The 23,647-nt window shown below is 42.2% G+C and overlaps 1 protein-coding gene and 1 long non-coding RNA gene across 4 annotated transcripts in view; both read left to right on the top strand.

The window, feature by feature from the left end:
* Positions 1–23,647, top strand: part of LOC131239260 (sucrose nonfermenting 4-like protein) — a 40,376-nt gene that overhangs the window by 16,447 nt on the left and 282 nt on the right. For 2 of the 3 annotated variants that reach the window (XM_058236867.1, XM_058236868.1), the window contains 6 exons: positions 12,327–12,461; positions 15,260–15,404; positions 15,495–15,668; positions 21,472–21,535; positions 21,647–21,716; positions 23,481–23,592. In XM_058236867.1, coding sequence (XP_058092850.1) covers positions 12,327–12,461; positions 15,260–15,404; positions 15,495–15,668; positions 21,472–21,535; positions 21,647–21,716; positions 23,481–23,592 — 700 coding nt within the window. The other variant, XM_058236869.1, reaches the window with a different exon arrangement.
* On the top strand, positions 1,914–7,349 carry LOC131239261 (uncharacterized). The gene is made up of 2 exons (XR_009168111.1): positions 1,914–2,030; positions 7,090–7,349. It is a non-coding gene; the product is annotated as an uncharacterized LOC131239261 (long non-coding RNA).

Genomic DNA, 23,647 nt, shown 5'->3' on the forward strand with positions numbered 1-23,647 from the left:
AGAATGGATTTTCATTTGGTTTACTTTTAGGATGATGCATGGTGTGGACAAGGTTCCTTTTGTGAGGTTTTTAGTATCCTTCATAGGGTTATGTCGAACAAAAATGAAAGTTGAGTCACTGATGAACATTCTGCAATGACTAGTTCTAATTTTGTTGGAAACAATTTTCATTGCGTTTTATGGCTGTTTATGGGCTGAATGGTGCAAAACAAAGTCCCGAGTCTTGGCGGAGCAATGTGTGTCCAGTAGAAGGTGGAATCTACCATGGAGTGTGGGAGGGGACTTTAATGTCATCCAATTCTAAGTTCGATGTTTGCTGAAGGAATGGTCGTATGAGAAGATTCACTGATTTTGTCTTCTCTAAGGAGCCGGTCGACTTCTCCAGAGGCAGTTCTTTTACTTGGTCTTCTAATCAACAAGGGTCAGTTTCGTGCTAGCTTGATTGATTCTTGATCTTGATGGAGTGGGAGAGACACTTCTAATATGTGTTCAGGTGGCAGTTCCTTGGCCTGCATCAGATCATTTGCTGACATCTGTGGAGATGGTGGGTTCATCTTTTGGTGTGATACCGCTTCACTTTGAGAATTGGTGGTTGGAAGTTTCTAAGGTAAAGCGGTTGGTCTCGAATTACTGGGATAATTTTTTGTTTTGAGGGAAGGGTGCGTTTAGGCTGGGTAATAATGTTCAACTTCTTAAGATTAAATTAAAAGAGTGGAGCAAAGGTACATATGGGAGTGGGGCTATAGAAAAGAAGGAACTTCGCAGAGTGTTACCATTTTTGATGAGATTGAAGAAATGAGAAACCTTAAGGCTTCTGTCAAGGAGGATGCTGGTTTTGCAGTTGGAGTACTTGGAGATTCTGAGTGAACGATCAGCGTGGAGACCAAAGTCATGAACTACCTCGGTGATTTTGAGGGAAGAATCAGTGCGGAGACAAAAATCATCAACTATGTCGTGAAAAGAAGTGGGCAAGAACTTTGATTATGTCTTGCAGGAAGAGGAGAAATTTCATCCATAACCTGATGGTCAAAGACATGGTGGTGGATGCCACGATTCAAATTAAAGGAAGAATTGTGGAGTTCTTTGTGCTCTTGTATTCTAGGGAGGATATGATCTGTATAGAAAGACCATCCCTTAACTGCTTTGAGTTCAAAAGTATTTCACTGCAGGTCACCACATGGCTCGAAAGGGAGTTTGAGGAGTAAAAAAGGTTAGAAAGGTGATGTTGGAGATGGATAGAGACAAGGTCCTTGGGCCAGATGGGTTTACGAATGCTTTCTTCCAAAGAGTGTCGGGACATCATCACAGGTGATATGATGTTCTTGGAAGGATTTCCATGATTGGGGCTTAATATAAGTTTAATGCCATGTTCATCACCCTAAATTTGAAACCGAAGGAGCCATGCAAGTTAAATATTTCATATATATCAGTTAGGTGGGGTGCAAATTCTCAATTTTGTCAAAACACTTTCAGATTGATAGCTGCGATAACTTTCATTGTATCCCAATCCCAAGGGGCTCTCATGAAAGATCAACAAATTTTTACAGCGTGCTTATGTCTATGTGCACATCGATTCTCTAAGCAATGCTCTCTATCTGGGTAAAATTGATATGCAAAGGTGTAAGAACATGTGTGTTGAGAATTCTTCCCTTATTCCTTGTCTAGAGTAGGTTTCAGAGTGAGTCGGGTCAGGTGGATATGGAATGTGTGTGGACAACCTATTTGTCTACTCGAGTTCATGGGCATCTATCCCGTTTTTTCAAGAGGCATAGAAGGCTGAGACAAGGTGATCCTTTATTGCCCCTCCTTTCACTGTTGCTGAAAGTTTTAATAAGTTGCTCTCCTATGCAGCGGATATTGACCTCATTAAAGGTTTTTTGGTGCGTAGTTTGGAAATCATTCCCTTGTCTACTATTAATTGAGGAATCTTAAGGCTGCTCGTCATGCTTTGAATTGTTGTTTGTCCTTTATAGTGAATGTTAGTAAAGGTGTGATGGCAGGGGTAGGTGCATGGGATGGAAATGTTCAAGGTTTGATATGTTGGACGAAGGAGTCCTTCTCCCTTACTCCCACGGACTACCGGAAGTTTGTCAGGCGGGAAAAACTGATGCAAGCCATCAACGTCTCTTCTCTAGCCGTCCGAGGGAGACACATGCCACCCTCTCTGTTGACCCAGTGCCTCATTTGTCAGACGAAATATTTTGCTTCGTCGCCACGGGATCGAGTGCTAAGGAGAGCACTACACGTGTCATCTGCTCTGCTTCCAAAGCTCGCAAGGACAGTTCTCCTCTACTGATGAAGACCCCGGAGAGGACACGTATGCGTCGCCATCCCGTTTGCAATTATGACGGAGATGTGCCTGCAGCCTCCATCTAGGTGCCTACTGACACCGTTACAGCTCCCATCTCAGCCGTCCACGTGTCCGATCTTTCTTCTCAACCAGGGCCATCGCAGCTGTTCAATCCCGGGTCTTATGAATCGGGTCCGGGTTCGACCCGAATCAACTTTTCGTTAGGTCTTTGGGGCTCGTTAGGTCTTTGGGGCCCGATTAAAATCACGGAGTCAGTGCCCTCAGACCCCTCCCCATTTAACGTTTCCTTACCCGCCCTTCCCTCTCTCCCGGGTCTTGCCATTGGGTTTATCCCTCCTCAACAATGGGGCGACGTCTCTTCTGAGGGGGCCGAATCCGATAGTCCGCTTTCAGATAGTCAGCCCTCCAGTCCTACGTCCCTGCCGCAATCCCCTGTCCAGACCTCTGACTGGACCGAAATGGGCCCCCTTACTCTGTTTATCCCTCCTCAACAATGGGGCGACGTCTCTTCTGAGGGGGCCGAATCCGATAGTCCGCTTTCAGATAATCAGCCCTCCAGTCCTACGTCCCTGCCGCAATCCCCTGTCCAGACCTCTGACTGGACCGAAATGGGCCCCCTTACTCTGTTTCAGGAGAATGTATCCAGTGAAGTGTTAGACGGTGAACCATTGCAAGTGTATTCCAATTGCCACCCTCATCAGCAAGACTCCAGCACCACTTCTTTTGGTCCTCGTCACGATCCTACCTCGGCGAACAGTTCAGATGGGAAGAGTAGAGAGGATATTTTCGATGAAATCCAGAATAAGAATTGGATCAGAGATGCGATCGGACACGTTGGGAGATCCCTCGGTTTATCTTTTGGGAACAGACTTGAGGATTACACTAGTTTATTCCAGTTCATCGAAAATCGTGGCTGACCCCTTCCTCCCTCCAGAACTCCCTCCAAATCAGTCCAGCGGCAGTCCAACAGAGAATTACTTCGCCTTCAACTGAGTCGAGAACCAGCATCTTCGTCGGGGGGTCGACGTGGTCGCAAGGGCGCCCGGGGCAGCATAGTTCCCCAATGAATATTATATCTTGGAATGTTAGGGGGCTGGGTTCTAAGCAAACGAGGGGTCTAATTAGGGAATCCATCAGCAGAAAGAACCTGGATATTATGTCTTCAGGAGACCAAAGTTCCCCGTTTCTCTGATAGGCTAATGATGTCCATTTGGAGAGCCAGCGATGTTAATCGCATTTCTTTGGATGCTGTGGGCTCGTCGGGCGGCATTCTGGTTGCCTGGAAATCCTCCAAATGGGCCTTGCAATCTTCTCTGCTCGGGAATTTCTCTGTTTCCGTCATTCTGCAAGATAAGTCTTCTAATTTCTGTTGTAATATTATTGCTGTTTACAGTCCTAATGAAGATTCTCTCAAGTCCAATTTTTGGAATGAATTGACTTCGTCTAAACAGTTATTCCCAGGTCCTTCTTACTTTGTAGGAGACTTCAATGTCATTCGATTCTCTGACGAACATTCTCGTCTTAGGAGAACTTCTTCGGCTATGCTTCAATTTTCCGAATGGATTCAGGAGCAGGAGCTAATTGACCTCCCTTTGTCAGGGGCATCATTCACTTGGTCCAATTGTTGCAGATCTCCTATTCTATCGAAATTGGATAGGTTTCTTCTCTCCTCAGAGTGGCTGGAGGCTTTACCTTCAGTTTATCAGGTCAACCTGCCCAGAACAACCTCTGATCACTGCCCGATCTTGCTCTCCATGGAGGAAGTTAATTGGGGCCCTAAGCCTTTCAAATTTAATCCAGTGTGGCTCAAAGTTGAAGGCTTTCAGGAAAAATTGGTGGAATGGTGGAGTTCATTCCAGGTAGAAGGTTTCGCGAGCCACAGACTGTTGTGCAAGCTAAGACTCCTCAAAGAAAAAATCAAGGACTGGAAGGTCAAAGAACTCAATAATAGAGCGAAGGAGACTGAGTCCCTTTTGGTAGAACTCTAGCAGATTGATGTGTCAAAGGACGGAGAGGAGATCCCGATTGAAATTTTGTCTAGACGGATTCGGATTATTCGAGCTTTATCTGCCAGAGCCTTAGAAGATGAAGTTAATTGGAAGGTCAAATCACGTGTGAAGTGGCTTAAAGAAGGTGACAGAAATACTAAATATTTTCACAATATCGCCAATCTGAGAGCTCGTGGTAAAGCCATTCGCAACCTCACAGTGGAAGATAGACAGCTAGAAGATAAAGATGAGATTGCGGCATGTGCGATCGACCATTTTCGATCTATCCTTTCTTCTGAAGGATGGTCCAGACCTCGGCTCGATGGAATTGCTTTCTCTGCTATTGAAAGATCGGAGTCTGACTTGCTGGAGGCTCCCTTCTCTGCCGAAGAAGCGAAAGCAGCTATTTTTGCTATGTCAAGAGATAAATCTCCCGGGCCAGATGGTTTCATTATGATTTTCTTTCAAGTGTTTTGGGACATGATTCAATCTGATTTTATGGATTTTCTCCGTGAGTTCCACGTCAGGGGGAAGCTTTCTAAAGGTTTAGGAACTTCCTTTATCACTTTGACTCCCAAAGTCTCTGGAGCCTCTGCCCTGTCAGATTACAGACCCATTAGTCTCATTGGAGGTCCTTACAAAATCCTGGCTAGAATTCTGTCTTCTAGACTCACTGGTGTTATGGGTAGCCTAATTTCTAAACATCAAAATGCGTTCATAAAAGGAAGATAGATTATTGATGAAGCACTGATTGCCAATGAATGCTTGCACTCTTCCCATAGATCTGGAAGAAAAACCATATTTTACAAGCTGAATATTGAAAAGGCTTATGACCATGTAGACTGAGATTTTTTGCAATACATGTTGCTGCGCATGGGCTTTGGTGATAAATGGCGGAGATGGGTCAGATCGTGTGTTGAGTCTGCGCATTTCTCTATCCTATTAAATGGCACTCCAAAAGGCTTCTGTCCTGGCTCTAGAGGATTACGCCAAGGTGACCCTCTTTCCCCTCTTCTGTTCCTTCTGATTGGAGAGGCTTTGTCGCAAATGATTTTGAGTGGGCAGACTGCTAGGCTCTTCAGAGGTTCTTTCATCGCACATTTTGTCATTCCTATCACTCATACTCAATTTGCTGATGATACCCTGATCATGATCGAGGCTGATGAAATTTCTGTTAATAATCTTCATACAACTCTAAAATGTTTTGAAGCTGTTTCGGGTCTGAAAATCAATATGGCCAAATCCAAACTCTATGGGGTGAACGTTTCAACTCAGGAACTATTAGATCACGCTGATATATTGGGATGCACTTCCGCTTCATTCCCCACGACGTTCATTGGTCTCCCCCTTACTATTGGTTCCCCCCCCCGATGATGATGTGGGAAAAAATTATTGCCAAAGCTCAAAAGAAACTTGCTTCGTGGCAATGTCGCTATTTGTCGATTGGTGGCAGAATCACTCTAATTAATGCCGCGTTGTCCAACCTTCCTCTTTACTACATGTCTCTTTACAGATGTCTGGCTCCTGTTCTGAATCGCATTGACGCGCTTAGAAGAAATTTTCTTTGGTGTGGTAAGGAAAACTACAAGAAATTCCATTTAATGGACTGGAAGGAAGTGTGTACTCACTTTAGGAATGGGGGAGCTAATATTAAAAATCTCAAGATCATGAATTCAGCTCTAATGGGTAAGTGGCTCTGGCATCTGGGCAACGAATCTGAAGCTCTGTGGAACATCATCATCAAAGGAAAATATGGCTTCTCTCCAGGTGGTTGGTGGACTAGTGACACCTCTCTATACAGAGCCTCTTTTGTCTGGAAAGGCATCTTGCATCATAAATCTGCAGTGCTTTCAAATATAGGTTTTGTTCTGGGCAATGGAACGAGAATCAGGTTCTGGGAAGATCAGTGGATGGGCGATTTCACCCTGAGTACTAGATTTTTGGGTATCTTTAGAATTGCTGCTAATAAAGACGGCACGATAGCCAGCAATTTTTCCTATTCGGGAACCAGTGGGGTTTGGGAAATCAATTGTATCAGAAATCTGAGGGATTGGGAGGTGATCGAGTATGTCGAACTGCTTCAATGTCTCACTACTGTCTCTTTGGACTCTTCCTCTCTCGACAAACTCATCTGGAATCGCCATAGGTCCGGGATTTTTTCGGTGAAATCGTTATATGTGTTTCTGGCTCACAACTCTTCCTCCTCGACGCAGATCTCCCCTTTCTTTTGGAAAACCGCAGCTCCCCCCAAGTTCATTTGTTTTGGCTGGCTTGTAGCTATGAACCGGATCCTTACGATCGATAATCTCAGGAAGCCTGGAATGCAACTTGTTAATATTTGCTGCTGCTGCATGTGTGATGAAGAGACAGTAGACCATCTTTTGGTCCACTGTCCCTTTATCTCTCACATTTGGTGGGACTTTTGGCCCAGATTCAATTTTGTTGGTTGCATCCCTTCCTCTGCTGCGTCCTTACTCGCAGTTTGGCATGGCCACAAACTGGGTAAAGTGAAAACCAGAATTTGGAGAACGGTGATAATTGCAGTTTGGTGGGCGGAAAGGAATGAGAGAGTGTTCAACGACTCTCAGGCTACGGCTAAATCTGTGGGATCCTTCGCCAAAAACTTGCTCTTTGAATGGGTGACGAATGTAATGGGGTTAAAAGACTATAATCTTGTTTTTCTAGGCTCTTAGTTTGCCTTCTGTCTGCTATCTCAGCAGTCCTTTTTGTATGCTTCTTTCTTTTAATATATTTTCTTAGTTACTTTAAAAAAAAAGAAAAAGAAAAAAGGTTTGGTATGTTGGATGAGATGTGAAAGGGTGGCGCTTCTGTTCAATTTTCTTGGCCTTCCTTGGGGGAAAACTCGAAGGCCACAACTTTTCTGAGACATGATTTTTAAGAGGACGGAAAAGATGGTTACTTTTTGGAACAAAACGTAGTTATCATTAGCAGGTAGAATTACTCGAATTAACTGTTATGAAATTTCTGTCATACTCCCTCTGTTCCATTTGCTGGTGAATATGGCAAAAAGATGGATCATATTATCTCTCTCATAAAAAAAAAAAAAGAAGAAAAAGAAAGAAAAAAGACGGATCATATTTAATGAAATGTCATCTAGGAAGGGAAGGGTCATGCTATAAATTTCACCTCATGAATTGGGCAGAGGTCAAAAAAAGTGAAAAGGGGGAGGGACATTTGGACTGGTAACACAAGGGAAAGAAATTGGTCAGCTTATCGGCAAATGTTAGTAGAGATTAGGGGAAGAACATGGTGATCCATGGATGGATGTTATTGCAAGCAAATATGGCGTTTTAGCAAGGGGTTTATTTCTCAAAATTGTTCTGAGAGGTAGTTCAAATCTTTGGAGAATGGTAAATTCAGATCTAAGTGTGGTAGGGAGAGTAGGGAGCAGTCTTGGATTGTGGCGAGCCTCTTGAGGAAGGGAGTGAGGTAATTAATTGGAGTCATTGATACGAGTGCGGTTTCGGGAGAACTTGCTATCGGGAGCCTCTTGAAGAAGATTGTGAGGTTTTTTTATTTTTATTTTTATTGGAGTTGGGGGTGGAGTGCGGTTTTAGGAAGAACCTTGGATCAGTGAGGTTGCGCTTGTTGTAGCCTTCCCTTCTTTTGTTCTCCTATTCTTTGTGTAGAATCTTTTTTTTTTTCTTTTTCTTTTTCTTTGGAGGGTTCTATGAAATGATTGGGGAGTTTGTGCTCTCAGTCAGAATCCTGGGTGTTTTTCCTGTTCAGCCAGGCCTGTCGCTTCAAGATGGTGACCCGTACTTCTTTCTAAGGCTTTGTAAGTATTGTTAGGCGTTTCTTTCTGAACGAACTCCATTTTCTTATTTTTAAAAAAAGGATTGAGGAGTTCATGGCCTGGAATCTTATATTCCACCACAATCTTGAGATCGGAGAGATAATTTGCTTCGGAAGGATGCTGTTTTTTTCTTTTTTCTTTTTCCTTTCAAAAGAGATGGTTCTTGATGTTAATGGATTGGATGGTGGGCTATGAATTCTTTGTGGCAAATATCTCTTTTCCTTTCACACTTTCCACCATAGTAGAGTATTTTTAAGATTATGTCTATGATTATCAATTGGGAGTTGGTTGGACTGGAATTTCAGGGAGTTGTTAAGGAAGATTTACTTCTTGATTGAAAAAGTGTGATGGATGTAATGGAGTACATCAAAATTAAAGCTTTAATGAATAAATCTTGGTGCCAACCCCAAGTAGTTGGGATAAGGGGCTGAGATGCCAATGATGATGAATAAAGCTTGGTGGATGCCTCTTTCCCTGGGGCACTACTCTTTGCAGGGTCCCTTTGAGTTGGTGGGAGTAATTAGAGACAAGAAGCGTGAGATTCTGAAGGCATACTGTGGTCCTTGTGGTTGGTGTAATCAGATGATGTGGAAATCTTATCTATATAAAAAATGACGTGGAAATCTTTGCTCTTTGTGAAGATTTGAGTTTAGTCACGATGCCCTAAGCTACTTGCTCTTTAATCTTGAAATGGGACTGGAAATCTTGGCTCTTTTTGGAGATTTTTGTTTTGTCATGCCCTCATATGCCTGCTCTTTTATCTTCAAAGGGGACTCACGTAATGCCATTAAGTGGGCTTTCTTGTAGATTCCATACCCATGGAAATATGCATTTATTTTTATCATGGACTTGGAATTTTTGAAGTGACAGACATTTAGTTCCCGTATGGTTTACAGCTATGCAAATGATGTTGCCAATAATCTTGTGAGAGAGGGAGTGACACGAAGGTCACTCATTGTTGGCTCCTTGCCTCTCCCTCTATATATTTTGGCTTCCTGTTCTTTTTCTAACACCTTCCTATGGCTTTTGTTAAATTTTTTGTCAACAATGAATATATACTATGCATAAATCAAGATTATGCTTGAATTGTGAATTGCCGTGAGATCATGCTTGCATTGTGAATTGCTGCCTGGAGACTTTGTTTACCCCAGCTTCTAGTCTTGGCAGTGCCAGCACAAACTATTTTTAGTGATGGCACCACCGTGATTTTATATTTGTTTTCATATTATTGTTGGCTGCCTCTTCGTCCTAGTCTCTCTCAGAAATTTTGGGTTTGCTTTTAAATGGAAAATTATCAAAATTTTTATGATTGGCTGCCCACCAGACATAAACCAGATGCAGTATAAAGTGGGAATTGGAACCAAACTGAAGAAGTTTAAATATGGAGCACGTACTAGATTTCAGATTCGATCTCTCCAAAAAAGTCGATGTAGTTGCAAAAAAGTTGATTAGAAAAAAAGACTCTTAAAAGATATCAACAGTTCCATGGGCATCAAACCACTGGAAAAAATAACTGAAAAAAATCGAAAAAAAACATACCCTTCTTCTTCTTCTTCATGCTGGTGGGGCCACGACTCTACCTCTCCTTCTTCTTCTATGGCCCCCACCTTAAGCAAAGATGACTGCATGACCCTTTGTGAAACAAGTATTAAAAGGCAAGTTTTTAAACTCTGGTGGTGTATGATGTTAGGAGCACTGGTACTCGAAAAATGGACGCTAATTAGGTGCAACCCCGGTCCACGCCATCCATTAGTTTTTAGCTCATTTTAAGGCACGATCCAACAAAAAGACCCACTGTCAAGGTATTTTGTATCGGTAATGGTGGTAGTAATGGTTACCACCATTATTGATACGGGTATCGGCTATAATGGCCTGCAAAATTGAGTCGAGCAGGAATCTATGGCGGATCGAGTCCGGGTGCTTCATCAATGCCGGATGCGTCTGACAAGATTTATTTTGTTGGAGCTTGCATGAATACCTCTGGAAGGTCATCATTGATATCAATGTTGTAGAGTGAGTCATGAGAGCTATCAATATCTATGCTTTCAAATTCTGCTTGCAAGGCGAGAGAGGGTGCAGGGTTGATGGCAGCTGCATGCAGGAATGAGGAAACTGGGTTTTATATTAGAGTGTCCAAGGGTAATGATGATTGGCTAGGAAGAGATGAGGCCTGTTAATCTTCTGCAAGATAGGCTGGAGGTGGTGAATAATGAGTACTTTGTAAAGATTTTTGTTTGGTTTTGGATAAGTTTTTGCTGTCCTTGGATGGGAAAGGTTTTTCGTTGGAGAAAGGTTGTTGTGAATTCATATATGCTTGGAGGGCTGGTGTAATGGTCGGTTTAAAAGGGCTCGAGGTTGTTGACAAGGCTGCTAATGGCTATGGTTGGATAATGGGTTGAACGGGTAGGGTGGGGAGAGGTTGGATATGTAGAGGAAAGGCTTGGAGGAGAGTTGGCTGAGGTTGTGGAGATGATTGAAGGGATGCAAGCTGAGATTCCAATAGCTTCTTTTCTTTTTGTCGAGGGACGATGAGGGAACTGGCACAGTTAGAGACTGTCTGAACAATGTGGTGGAGTTCCTGTTCCAAAGAGGCAATTTTTGCCTGAATCATTACGGCCAAATTTTATGAATCCTTTTTTGTCTGAGTCAACAAATGTTTTTGGGAGTCAATGATCTGTTGAAGGGCTTGATTTTGCTTGGCAGCATTTTTAGCCTGCCAATTAAAAGCTGCTTCTGCAGCAGAGATTGTTCTGGCGGTACCATCTGGCTTGTTTCTTGGTGGAGTTTTGATCTTCCATATGTGTATTTCCCTGGACTGAGGGTACTTAAAGTCTTCTGGAGGAGGAAAAGATGGAGCTAAGGACAAGGAAGAGGCGTCCATGAAATAGACTTCCGGAAGGTATGGTGTAGTTGGGAGAGATGGTGGTGGACGACAGTTGGATGGTTGGGTTTTTAAAGGTAATTTTGAAATGGCTTTTTGGTAATAAGAGGAAAGAGTGAGTTTTGGCGGTGGAGGCTTTTGAGAGGGTGTTTGAATATGAGAGAAACTTCTCTTGCTGTCGAGGCTTGGATTTTGGGTATAACACATAATATTTGAACTTTCCGGAGGGCTCTCCTAAGAGTTCGACTTTTGGGTCACTATTTTCATAATGGACTTTAAGCGAGTACCTGCTCCATTTTTCTTTCCGATTTTCTTCTTCTATGTCACCCAGTTGATCATTACCATTGTTGCAGATGGATCATTTCTTTGGCCCCTATGCATGGCGAAGGGTTGATGCTTCTAGGCTTTGCTCCATTTTTCTTTTGCAAAAGTATGCGAAAGTATGCTGCTCGTTCACATGGCTCTGATACCACTGCCTGTGGGGCCTTAATATTTATTCTGATTAGTCCACATCCATTCGTGTATGAACAGATTGGGGTCCACCCAAAGTATTAAAAATTGGTTATGTAACAACTATTACGTAATGGTAATGGTGGGAAGTGGGAATCGTTACACGTTACGGAAAAAAATGGCCTGTAACGGTCAGTACCATTACTGGGCCTATGCAGGTTTTCTTTTGAAAAAAAAGAAGAAGGCCATAACGGCCACCGTTACTGTTATTGAGTACCTTGGGTCCACCCCATGGGTTAGTGTCCACTCATTGCCTGTATCGCAACTTGCCTCTGGCGGGTCAACATGGTCCCACCTAGTATTGATCCTTGGTACAACTATTCCACACACATGCCAAAGGATGAGCAAACAGAGTAGGGTCATGGAGGGCAAGTTGCTATGCAAACTGCTAGACATGGAGAACCCACACATAAAGGGTCATGCTTGTGTGGTTTGGTTGCACAGGATAGAAGGGAGCCCCCAGATACATGACCACCACACCATTTTACGCCACTGCACTCATGCTGCATGCCACATCCTAGCATGAATATTGCGTACTGCCCGCAAAGGGGAATTTGTTAATATTTGGTGTCTAGAGCATGCCGTGCCAGACAGGCCTGCCAAGCATACGACAGATTTAGATTGTACTCCTTTCAAGAGCTGCATTATTCTCGTTTCATCTGGATATGCAAAACTTAAGATTTCTATGATGATTTCACCCTTTTCAATTTTTTGCACTTACTGTTTATATGCTGTAGACGATAGTTCTCTTGTACCGTTCAAAAGAAAGATAAAAAGATAATGCACTTGTGCAGTTGGATAACCTCTGTTACCATGCAGCTTCATAATAATGGATCGATGCTGACTAATGAAGAGCTGGAAGTACATTCAATTTCTGCTTGGAAGGAAGAAAAATTAAGACTCAATGGACAACCTGATGGGCCTGCACAGCCATTTAGAAGGCCTCTGATCCAGGTAAGTAGTCCCATTCACTAAATCTGTATGTTTTTGCTGAATCAAACCATTCACTAAAGCTGTATATTTTTGTTGAAACAACTGATATCCAATAATGATTGTTGTCATGAGTTTGGGTCATGTTTGTGTGTGTTACTGTAGTTGATTGATGAAAAACAAAACTCAAATTCACACTGATAGCTGTTTCAAATGTTTTGGGAATTAAAAACTCCCTCCGAGGGTAAAAATTGTCATGCCTTGATGTAGCTTTATATTTTCTCATAATTTACCAAAAAGTTTTCTTTTAACTTAAAAAGGAGATGGAAAAGGAATTTATCTTTTTCAGACTGTCTTGGTATTGTGATTCAAATGAGAAGTAAAGCCCAGACATTATTTATTGGCACTCACTTTTGTCCGGATTCAGTACTCGACTGCTTGCTGTAGAGGGTGATTGTTACTATGTGATACGGTGGGCCTGATCTAGTCCATTTCTTAGAAGTTGGCTGATGTTTTGGAGGAAGCGAGACTCTTGTCTTGATACACCCTTATATATCCCTCTCTCATGTCCACCTTGAGGCAAACGCTGATGCCACTTTACTTGCTAGGGAAGGGACATCTAGGATGAGCATGTGATTGGCCCTTGTTGTTTTTATTTTGTTTTGTTTTGTTTTGTTTTGTTTTTTTTTTTTTTGGGAGAATTGATAAATTTATTGGGAAACTAGAAGGCAAAAACCGACAAGAGGAGGGAAAAAACATAAAGAAGACCCAAAAAACTTTTCAAACCAACAACGACTGGGTCAGGGATCCCAGTCCTTGATCAACAATATAACCTTTCTAACACCGATAGAGTCATTGCTATTCCTGAAGCACCTGCTGTTCCTTTCCATCCAAAATAGACCATGGAGCTGCAAGCAAGGCCAGCTGTCACTTCGATCTGTCTTTGGATTGAGGACCCCGATCATGCCACAATAGAAACAACTCCTCTATAGGCTTCGGCATAACCCACGGCATGTTAAAAACTGAGAGAATGCTGTCCCAAACCTCCTTGTACTTGGTTTTTCTCTTTTCTTTTCCTGATAAAGTTGTTTTCTGTACAAAAAAAAAAGAAAAAAAGAAGTTGGCTGAGGCTTTTAGGTCTCTTACGAAAACATGTTGAAATGTAATAGAAAACCATAGTTGAACAATATGGATTGCATTAAGGAATCAAAGAGGTGTGTCATCCTTGTTTGATACATTAACACCCAAAGAGACCCAAAAAGTGTGATGTTTTGTTGTGTTGACATGTGATCTCATTCTATCTCTTACACTGTTTCCTTTTCTTCTTTACTTCTACCCACATAGGTGTATCAATTTGAATGGTGGACGTGTCCCACAAGTTTCCCCTATTATGAGGCAATTTATGCTCTTTGTCTGATGCTCTTTGTTATTCTTTCTGAACAAATCAGCATTTCTCAGCAAAAAGGATCAATTTGACAGTAGACATCTAAGAACTCACCATTCAACATTTAAGCTGCAGAGGCATGGCCATTTCAGATGTTTGCATTCTGTCTTCAGGACACCAAATAGGTTGATCATTTATTTTTGCATTGCACTTTCATGGGAGCAGTCTGGTGTGGCCTGGGCAAGGTATTCCGTAGTTGTGTTCAGTTGGTTTGTGGGAAAAGGAGAAAGCACTCTCCATTCAACATTTAAGCAGCAGAGGCATGGACATTCCGTATGTTTGCATTCTGTCTTCAGGATACCAAATAGGTTGATCATTTATTTTTGCATTGCACTTTCATGGGAGCAGTCTGGTGTGGCCTGGGCAAGGTATTCTGTAATGGTAACGGTGGCCGTAATGGTCACCGCTGTTACCATTACGATACGGGCCATAACGGACCATTACGGGGGCCATAACGGGCACTTTTTCCATCACAGCTGTTATGGCCCTGTAATGTGTACTGTTACGGCCACCATGGGCCTGGGTGATGCTAGTGGCGGTTGAGGCCTTCATTCAGGCATGGGACGGTTCACTTAGGAAAAAGGAGGAAAATCTTGTGGCATCTTTCCTTGCTTGCAGGACTTTGGTCGATATGGAGAGAATGTAACGATAGGACATTATGCGAATAAAGCAGAAATGCAGTATGACACATTCCAAAGGGGTAAAGTTGTTGCTTGTGCTACGGGTCTTAAAGTTTTTGCCTGGTATTCTAGAGAATATTTTGATCAGTGTAGTGAGGGTTTTCCATTGTAATGACCACATAGATGACTCATCATCATACCCTTTCTGCTGAGCTCTTTGCCTTTGTCTTTTTCCTGTTTTATTTTTAATCAAATCTAAGTTGTCACTAAAAAAGAAAAAGAAAAGAAAAAAAAGACTTTATTTTGTCAAAGTCAGTTCACTAAATATTTCTTGGTTGGCCAATACTCACTCAGGCAACTAGTTGCTTATTTAATTAAAATGTCAGAAAAGAATTTGGGTCAGGAATGCCGCTGCAACCCATGGAAGGTGATTCTGGTAAGATCAGGGTTTACTAGATGAGATGAATGTGTCTGTCAAAAGCATTCCTGTGTTGGGCTACAATGCTGCATTTGTAATTAGGGTATTTGCCTCACAAAGAATATTAAATATTGCAATAAGCTGGGAAGTAACTTCTGACTTTGACTGGGACTTCTATTGTGTATTCACTGCACAAGAAGTTCAAAATTCTAATGCAAAAAACATTACCTTATTGTTGAACTTATGATGCTGTATTCTCTGAACTTACAATGCTGCATTTATCCTTGCTGGTCAATTGTTGCTATGTTTCTGGTTCTTACATTCAATCACTGATCTGCAGGCTGGTCCGCATGAGTCTCTAAAAGATGTTGCTCTGCGGATTCTGCAAAACAAGATATCTGTAGTTCCTATCATCCATTCTCCCATGCATGATGGGTCATGCCCGCAGTTATTACATCTTGCATGCCTTCCTGGGATACTAAAATGTACACTCTATGTAACTCTGCACGCGTGCATTGTATCCACCTTGTTATCCACGTGTTAATTGTCTTAATTTTCCAAATTCAATTGTCCAGATATTTGCAGGCACTTTAGACACTCTCCTGGATCAGTACCGCTTTTGCAACAACCAATATTTGCAATTCCTTTAGGAACATGGGCAGCAGAAATGGGTGTAGCCAGTAGACGACAATTAATAGTATTGCGGCCAAGTGCCCCTTTAAGTTCAGCTCTTAATTTATTAATGGAAGGTGCGCACTATAATTTAATCTGTCATGCTCGTCTTTGTCAAAGTGGGGCATTGTTATTATTTAAGAAGTTATGTTGCTCAATGAATTGCTCTCTATCATCAAATTTATGAAGTCACTACTGTTGCACCAAAAAAAGTAAATGGGTTAATATCGTATACTGCTAAAAAGACAAGTGGATCATCACTAAGGCTGGCAATGGGCTGGGCCTGGACCTAGCAAAAGAAAAAAAATGAATAGGCCCAGTCCGAAGGCTTGGCCTAACCTGCTCAAAATCCAGTCCCAGGCCCGGCCTATTGCCAGGCCTAGTCATCACATCATGTGGAAATTTATTTGAAATGCCTATTATTTACTTGTTTTTCTTCTTCTTCTTGTTTTTTTTTTTTTTTTTTTGAATGGTAAGCAACTTTATTTAGGGGCAGCGTACTGGCCCTACAAAAAAAGAAAAAAAGAAAAAGAAGATACATAGGCTACAACCCTAGCCCAAAATCCAAGCCTCTTGAGAGAAAACCACACTTCACAAGGCCTGATCTCTCAACAGAACTAGCACCTTAGAGAATATAGCAGCCGAAGAGAGGCTTCGGTATCTAAACACCCGGTTATTTCTCTCTGCCTATACTGTCCAGAGGACCGCTAACAGGACACACCTCCATTTTCTCTTTTGCCTAAAGCTCCTCCAGGCTCCGCATGCCAAGAACAAAAAAGTTGAGCAAGGTAGGAAGGCATAGACCATGACACCTGCAAGGTGGAGAACACTCCCATCCGATGTCGGTGCTGAACTGGCAATGGATGAAAAGATGATTGAAAACTTCTTTTTCGTTGAGGCACAACAAGCAGACATTAGACAACATAATGCCCCTTTTTGTTTAGATTGTCAACCGTAAGAATCCTATTCCTACCAGCTAGCCAGCCCAAAGCTACCACTTTGGGGGGAATTCCGCATGACTGGATCGCTCCTGTGTGGCGGCAGGGGAAGTGCATAAACAAAGAGAACAAATGATTGTAGAAGGATTAGACTGAGAAAATTCCCGAGTTTGACCGTTTCTAGGAGATGGCATCTTGAGCCCCAGGATTAGGATAAACATCTTGCAAAAGAGACAACAATGAAGTAAATTCACTAATTTCCTCATCATTAAAATTTCTCCTGAAAGGAGGTATCCAAATTCCCCCTTGACCATTATGATAGAAGTAGTCTTTAACAACAATGTTCTGGTTCAGATATAAGGTGAACAGAGATGGGAAGACAACAACAAGCGTAGATTGGCCGCACCAAGGATCCTGCCAAAACCTTATCCTATTGTCATCACAAAGCAAGAAGCTGACATTAGGGTAGACGAACGGGGCTGATCTAGCTATATTTTTTCCAAATATAGGAGGCTTTGTATAAAGACGATTCATTAGCCCACCACAGGGAGGAGGTCCCATACTTTGCCGCAATGATTTGCCTCCAAAGACTATTATTAGATTCACTCCAAACCTCCAGATCCATTTACCAAGGAGATGCCTATTAACAAGCTCAAGATTTTTTATGTCTGCAGGAGGTACACACTTCCTTCCACTTGAGCAAGGAAACTTGAAGGAATTGTTGTTTCCCTTGCCAAAGAAAATTCCTGTGCATGCTATCAATATTAGATTCACTCCAAACCTCCAGATCCATTTACCAAGGAGAGCCCTATTAACAAGCTCAAGATTTTTTTATGTCCGCAGGGGGTACACACTTCCTTCCACTTGAGCAAGGAAACTTGAAGGAATTGTTGTTTCCCTTGCCAAAGAAAATTCCTGCGCATGCTATCAATATTTGAAATAACAGGTTGGGGCAAAGAAACAGAGATAGAAAATAAATCAGCATGCTCGAGAGGGAGGCCTTAATCAAATTAATTCTTCCCCCAAGGGATAAGAAATTTAACACCTAGGAGGAAATTTTTTGCTACATTCTTTCCAGGATATTTATTATCCCACAGATAGAGAGGGGGTTTTCTTAGACACAAAGGCATTCCAAGATATAACGTAGGGATGGTCTCTACCTTACAACCAAGGGAATCAGCGAAAGAAGAGCACACCTCAACCGAAAGGTTTATATACCAAAGACCTCTGATTTTGACAGATTGACCTTTAATCCAGATACCACTTGGAACTAGCAGATTGTCATACTTACGAAGGTTATCATCATTTTGTCTGCATCACGAAAGAGTAGTGTATCATCAGCAACTTGCAGTTGCAGGTGATTAATATGATAAGGAAAATTCCTAATTGAGGACCCTCGAAAGAGACCCACATCCTAGCCTCTGGAAAGCATTCCATTAAGTGCTTTTGTAACCAAAACAAACAGAAACAGAGAAAGAGGATCTCCCTGCAGAAGGTCTCCAGAAGATCTGAAATAACCGAAGGGGGATCTGTTAATAAGGACCGAGAATTTAGGAGAAGAGACATATTTTCTTCCAAGATCTCCATTTAAAGCCAAACCCCAATCTCAAGAGCATGAAATCCAGGAAAGACCAATCAACATGGCCGTAGGCCTTCTGAGTGTCAAGCTTGTATAAGATTCCTGATTTGTTGTCTTTTACACACGAATCAATACATTCATTAGCTATTAGGACCGAATCTAGAATTTGCCTACCTTAATTTAGCCTGTCACATGCACTGTCCATGTCTAGTTTGACTATCATTCTTCTTCTTCTTTGTTGGATTTTCTCTATGACCATGTACCAGTCTTTCTTGCTTGTCTTTTTCCTGGGGACTTACTTGATTTTATATGACAAGATTTCACTCCTAGCTGCACTCTACAAATGCAAATTGAAAAGGGGAGATAACACTAGATATAACCTGTCTCAAATGTTGTGTCAATATTTTAGAGAGTATCTTGTAAGAGCTTCCAAGAAGGCTGATAGGGCGAAAGTCTTTTATACTTTGGGCTCATTTTTTGGGAATTAAGGCTAGGAAGGTACTTGCAAGCTCCTTGGGCAATCTGTTTTGCTGGAACAGTTCCTAAACAAAAGCAAATAAATCTTCCTTAACCAGATCCCATAACACTTTAAAGAACGCTATAGGGAGTCTGTCAGGGCCAGGGGCTTTCTCACTCGCTAGATCCCACACAACAACCTTCATTTCTTAGATCTCTACCAGCCTTTCAAGTTGCGTGGATTCTTCTTCTGAGATATTTTTGAACTCCAAATTATCAATCTTTGGCTGATCCACATCGTCTGTAGTCAACAATCGAGAATAGAAATCAACTATCGAATTGCAAATAATCTATTTCTCCGTTACCAGCTGATCATCAATCAGAAGGGAGGCAATAGCATTGGTTCTAGACCAGGCCGAAGCATAGATGTGGAAGAACTTAGCGTTGTGGTCTCCTTCCTTCAGCCAAAGTGCATGGGACTGCTGCTTCTATCTAATCTCTTCTTCCTTGAGTCTAACACTGTAATCCGCTGAGAGTTGGAATCTAAGGGATCTTTGGAAAGGAGCTCAATCTCTTCCTTGACATCCAACTGTTGAATTGCTAGGAGTAAAGAGGAGATCTCAGGTTCTCTGGCCCCAAAGATCTCCTTGTGCCATGCTTTGAGCTTCTCTTTCAACATCTGGAGCTTCTTAAGGAGGATAAATTCTGGCTTTCCATCAGGGAGGAACAAACTCCACTAATCAGCGACCATGTTCTTAAAGCCTTCTACCTGGATCCAAGCCATTTCCAACCTGAAAGGTTTCAGACCCCAATTCAATTCGTCAGTTTCCAACAGGATAGGACAATGATTGGAAATGGGTATGGGGAGCCCTCTGTCTGACAAAAGAGAAATGGATCATCCAATCATGGGATAGGAGAAAACATGTCATCATCTAGGCGAATTTGACACCCCCCATTGGTAGGTCCATCATGCCATGATTGCCCACCCAATCAGAAAAGCCCCTCATAGAAGAAGAGATTCTTGTGACATTGGATTTCTCATAAGAGAAATGAATAACATTGAAATCTCCTCCGACCATGAAAAGGGGTTGGCACAATAAAACCTTTAGGAGAAGAGGGAGGGGTAAGGAAGGTATCAATGGTCAGAAGATAGTGGGCCTCAATATCACTAGAATGCTTCAAGGGTGAGAGAAACGGCTGAGATGAGGGTTCATGGGGGCAACATCTATGGGGATTTCTTCTCCTTCTAACCTTTCTAATCCGCCTAAAACTGTCTCTGAGCTGTGAAGAAATTGACCATGTTGTTTATCTCTGAGGCCAATTCCTTCCTACGATGGGGGATGGGATGTGATGAGAGGAACCAGCAGAGACGGCCCATCGGAGGGAGATGGGTCCTCTACTAATGCATGGGCATTTCCACACTGGGCTCAAGTGGTGTGGCTTGTGGGATGCAGGGGCACACTCGGGGTGGGCGAGGCGGGCCCCACCCGTGCGAGGCGGGTGGCTCGTGTGAAGCGGAACGCATGTAAAGTGGGGCCCACGAGGGGGGTTCAGCCGAGGTCCTAACCCATGCGATGTGGGGCCTGAGCTATGAGATAAATGGATTATTCGCCATGCTCTATCAGTTCGAGCTTTTAGAGCAAGTGGTCAATTGTCCTGCATCGTCTACCCTAGTCCGTTTCCCACTTGAGGAACCACTATCTATGAGCACCCCTCCCGAGGGATCATCATGCTGAGAGATGGCCTCCTGCACTGTTGCAGAGGCGGGAGCACTTTGTGTAGACATGTGAAGGCCAGGGGGAGACAAGGGGGGTGGTAGAAGCAGCTTCTTCAGACCGTTCCAGAATAGGTTGCCACGCGTAGTCAGCAGTAATAATAACCAACTCCCAAGAAAGCAAAATGTCTCCAGCTGGAGGCAGATTAGCATTTTTTTCTTGTCGAGATCGGGTCTTGAGATCTAGATGGGTCTTCTCTGATAGACTCGCCAAAATATCATGATACGTAGCTACTCCCGAAAATTCAATAGTAGTCTGCGGGGCACTCAAGAATAATTGGTTATTGCATGGTTAATGGTTTAAACTGTGGGTAACATTTTTATTTTTTGGTTGTCCCCTTGTTTACATTAGTTCAAGTAAACAGGGCTTATTCCTAACCACTCAAACAGAAAATTTAGGGGATGTTTCTCCTGAAATCATCCACACCATGCAATATTCTTGATGAAAGTGGAGGACCCTGGAGAGTGCATATTCATGCGTGCAGTAGGGTAGTGCAGCTACCTAGGGATCCATCTGGGGTTTGTTTATCCCTTTACTTACCGCTTTCTCAGTGGTTCTTATTAACTTTCACCAACTCTTATGCGTAGATGATGCTTGTTGACAGGTGAATAATGGCACTCAGATAATGAAATGTGTTCTACTTGCATACGTTTGGACCATTACCTCGATGTTCAGTTTAAAAGTGCTTAGGTATACTTTTAAGTTATAATTTGGTTCCGCATTCTTCTGCAAAAGGAAATTCTCGCTTGGCTAAATGTTTGTAAGCCTCAGTTTGGAGGGGGATTGGAGCTTTCGAAGCTTAGGACCTTCAGCTCCATGCTATTAGGGTGCCATTTTTGTCTTCTCTCTCCCGAGTCTTCAAGAGCTCCTTAAAAGTTTGTAAAATTGTTTTAAATCAGATTCTCACTGCTTTGCAGTTTTGGTAAGTCAGACTGGCATTGCACTATATTTGTCTGAGTGAATGCCGTTGTTTCTGTATCAGCTAAAAATTTGTGCATGATTTAGTGACTAGAATTCCTTATTTGCTTCTATATGATGTGAATTGCATTCAGAATTCCTGGACATCAATATTTAATTCATCTCCCATATGTGAAATACTCTTTATTTATTTCTCTCTCTTTTTTTTTTTCAGCTCAAGTAAGTTCCATACCAATTGTCGATGACAATGGATCCCTGCTAGATGTGTACTCTCGAAGGTAATTGAATAGCTTTCTTTTTTATTTTATTTTTTTAATTGTGATTTCCGCTTTTATTGTTTCGTTATGGACCTTTGAAGTAGGGAGTCATTGTGGCTTCTGTATATGCAGTGATATTACAGCCTTAGCAAGAGGTGGTGCATATGCTCATATTTCGCTTGATCAAACGAGTATGCAAAATGTAAGCGAACACTTTTATATTCTTTAATTGCTTTTGGTAATTGATGTTTTTCACCAGCCTCTTGCTGAAAAGAAGAAAGAACGAAATTTATTCGCTGACCCTTTTCCACACCTCCCATTCAGTGATGCAAGTGTACACCTTTACTATGAAGTTGAATATTGGGGAATGGATGGTGTGGAATTTAGAGGTTGGTCTTTTCAATGGAGGGCATCAAGGTCTTCCATGCCTCCATGGTCTTGGAAAAGCGCTAAATGGCATCCCTGCCCAATTTCAACAGTGCCACATGATATTCTGTTGGGCATCATTTGGGGTGCGTTTGGTAGTAGCTTTTTAAAAATAGAAGCTATTCTACACTCTAGAATAGCTTCTATTTTGCAAGAGAAGCTGCCCGAAGTGGCTTCTGGTGGTGTTACCAAATGCACCCTTGGGTAATGTTGAAGGTACATCACGTAGTTTCTTTTTCTTTTTTTTTTGGGCAGATGAGCACTCGCACTGCAATTCCTTTTGAAACAGAAATGATTTTGTCTGTGAGATCTGAATTTTACGTATCTGCACTCTCTTTGTATATTTGTACTGTCAGTACAATCATTTATTGTGATTATAAATGAAGTGTATTGAGGTCCTTGGGTTATGAAAACATTTTGCATCTTTTCATTGACTTTTTTGGCAGAATTATGTCAATCCCTAGGATCGTGCTTCATTGCATTAGATGTAGCTTAGGGGCTGTTTGGTAGCAGCAAAAGTTCTCTCCCTCACTAATTCTGGGACTAACAACATGTCCATGATTTTTCGTCTATTATTATTAATTTTTTCTTTTCACAGAAACCATGAAAAGCGAGGACTTGGGTCTCATTTTTTGACTGTTGGAATGCCTTGTTGTTCCTGAAAAGAGAATTGCTTGTACTTGTTATGGTACATGACAAACTATAATGTTGCAGTACATGTGCCACGGTCTATTTTCAAGAACTGCAAATGTGCCACATTTATCCTTCGAACTGCAAATGTGCCACATTTATCCTTCATGTGCCACATGCCAAGTTGTACATGTGCATGTACCGCATATGGCACCATGCACTATTAAGCCCCCCAATGTTCCATCATTCATAACCCTGCACATGCTCATGTGTGACCGTAGATTTCAAGTGGCATGCATGTGCCACATGTGCCAAGTTTTCAACATGCACATGCATCACACGATAAATGAAGGAATCCATGGGACTGCTACCAACTTGATGCATGTGTGATCACTTCATTTATCAGGTATTCCTCACTGCGATCTGGCAGATTGACTGATCAGGCTGGTGGGCCATGCTTGTATGAGAAAAATGGATGGTTAGAGAAGCCGAGCATGGGCCCATATCCAACAAACATGCATGGCCTACCTGACAAGTGGACTGGCCTGATTTCTGCTCCAGGGCATGTGTACAGTGCAACCAATGGATGGATAGGGTCTCGTGTATATGCTGAGTTGGGTGTGCTGCAAAGCCTCATGTCTATACCATGAGAACAAGTTTGGATTCCTCCATTTGAGTACATGGCAAACAGATCTGCAGTATGCCGATGGGAATGATAACAAGAAACACTCCATAATTGTATGCTAAAAGAACAATGAACAGATTTAACTAGGTAACGTTGGTTTCTTACAGGAAAAGGACAACAGATTCTATCAACCATCTTTTTTAACCCTAAAGAAATCATTGAATATTCTATGCCTTTGTAGTAGAATGAAAGCTGATGATGTCACGTCCTGGAATCTAATCTCAGGTGCTGCAGCTAGGATACGAGGCGAACATTGTCATCAACGGCCCAAGGCGTTGCCATACGTGTTTGCGTACTGACACCCTCCATGAGATTATGGAGCAGCTCTCAGATCCAGGTATACTCTTGAAAACAACCCACATGCATCTGTTTATATGCTTCTCTTATACAAA

The sequence above is a fragment of the Magnolia sinica genome, chromosome 3 (assembly GCF_029962835.1).
Source record: "Magnolia sinica isolate HGM2019 chromosome 3, MsV1, whole genome shotgun sequence".
Classification (NCBI taxonomy): domain Eukaryota; kingdom Viridiplantae; phylum Streptophyta; class Magnoliopsida; order Magnoliales; family Magnoliaceae; genus Magnolia; species Magnolia sinica.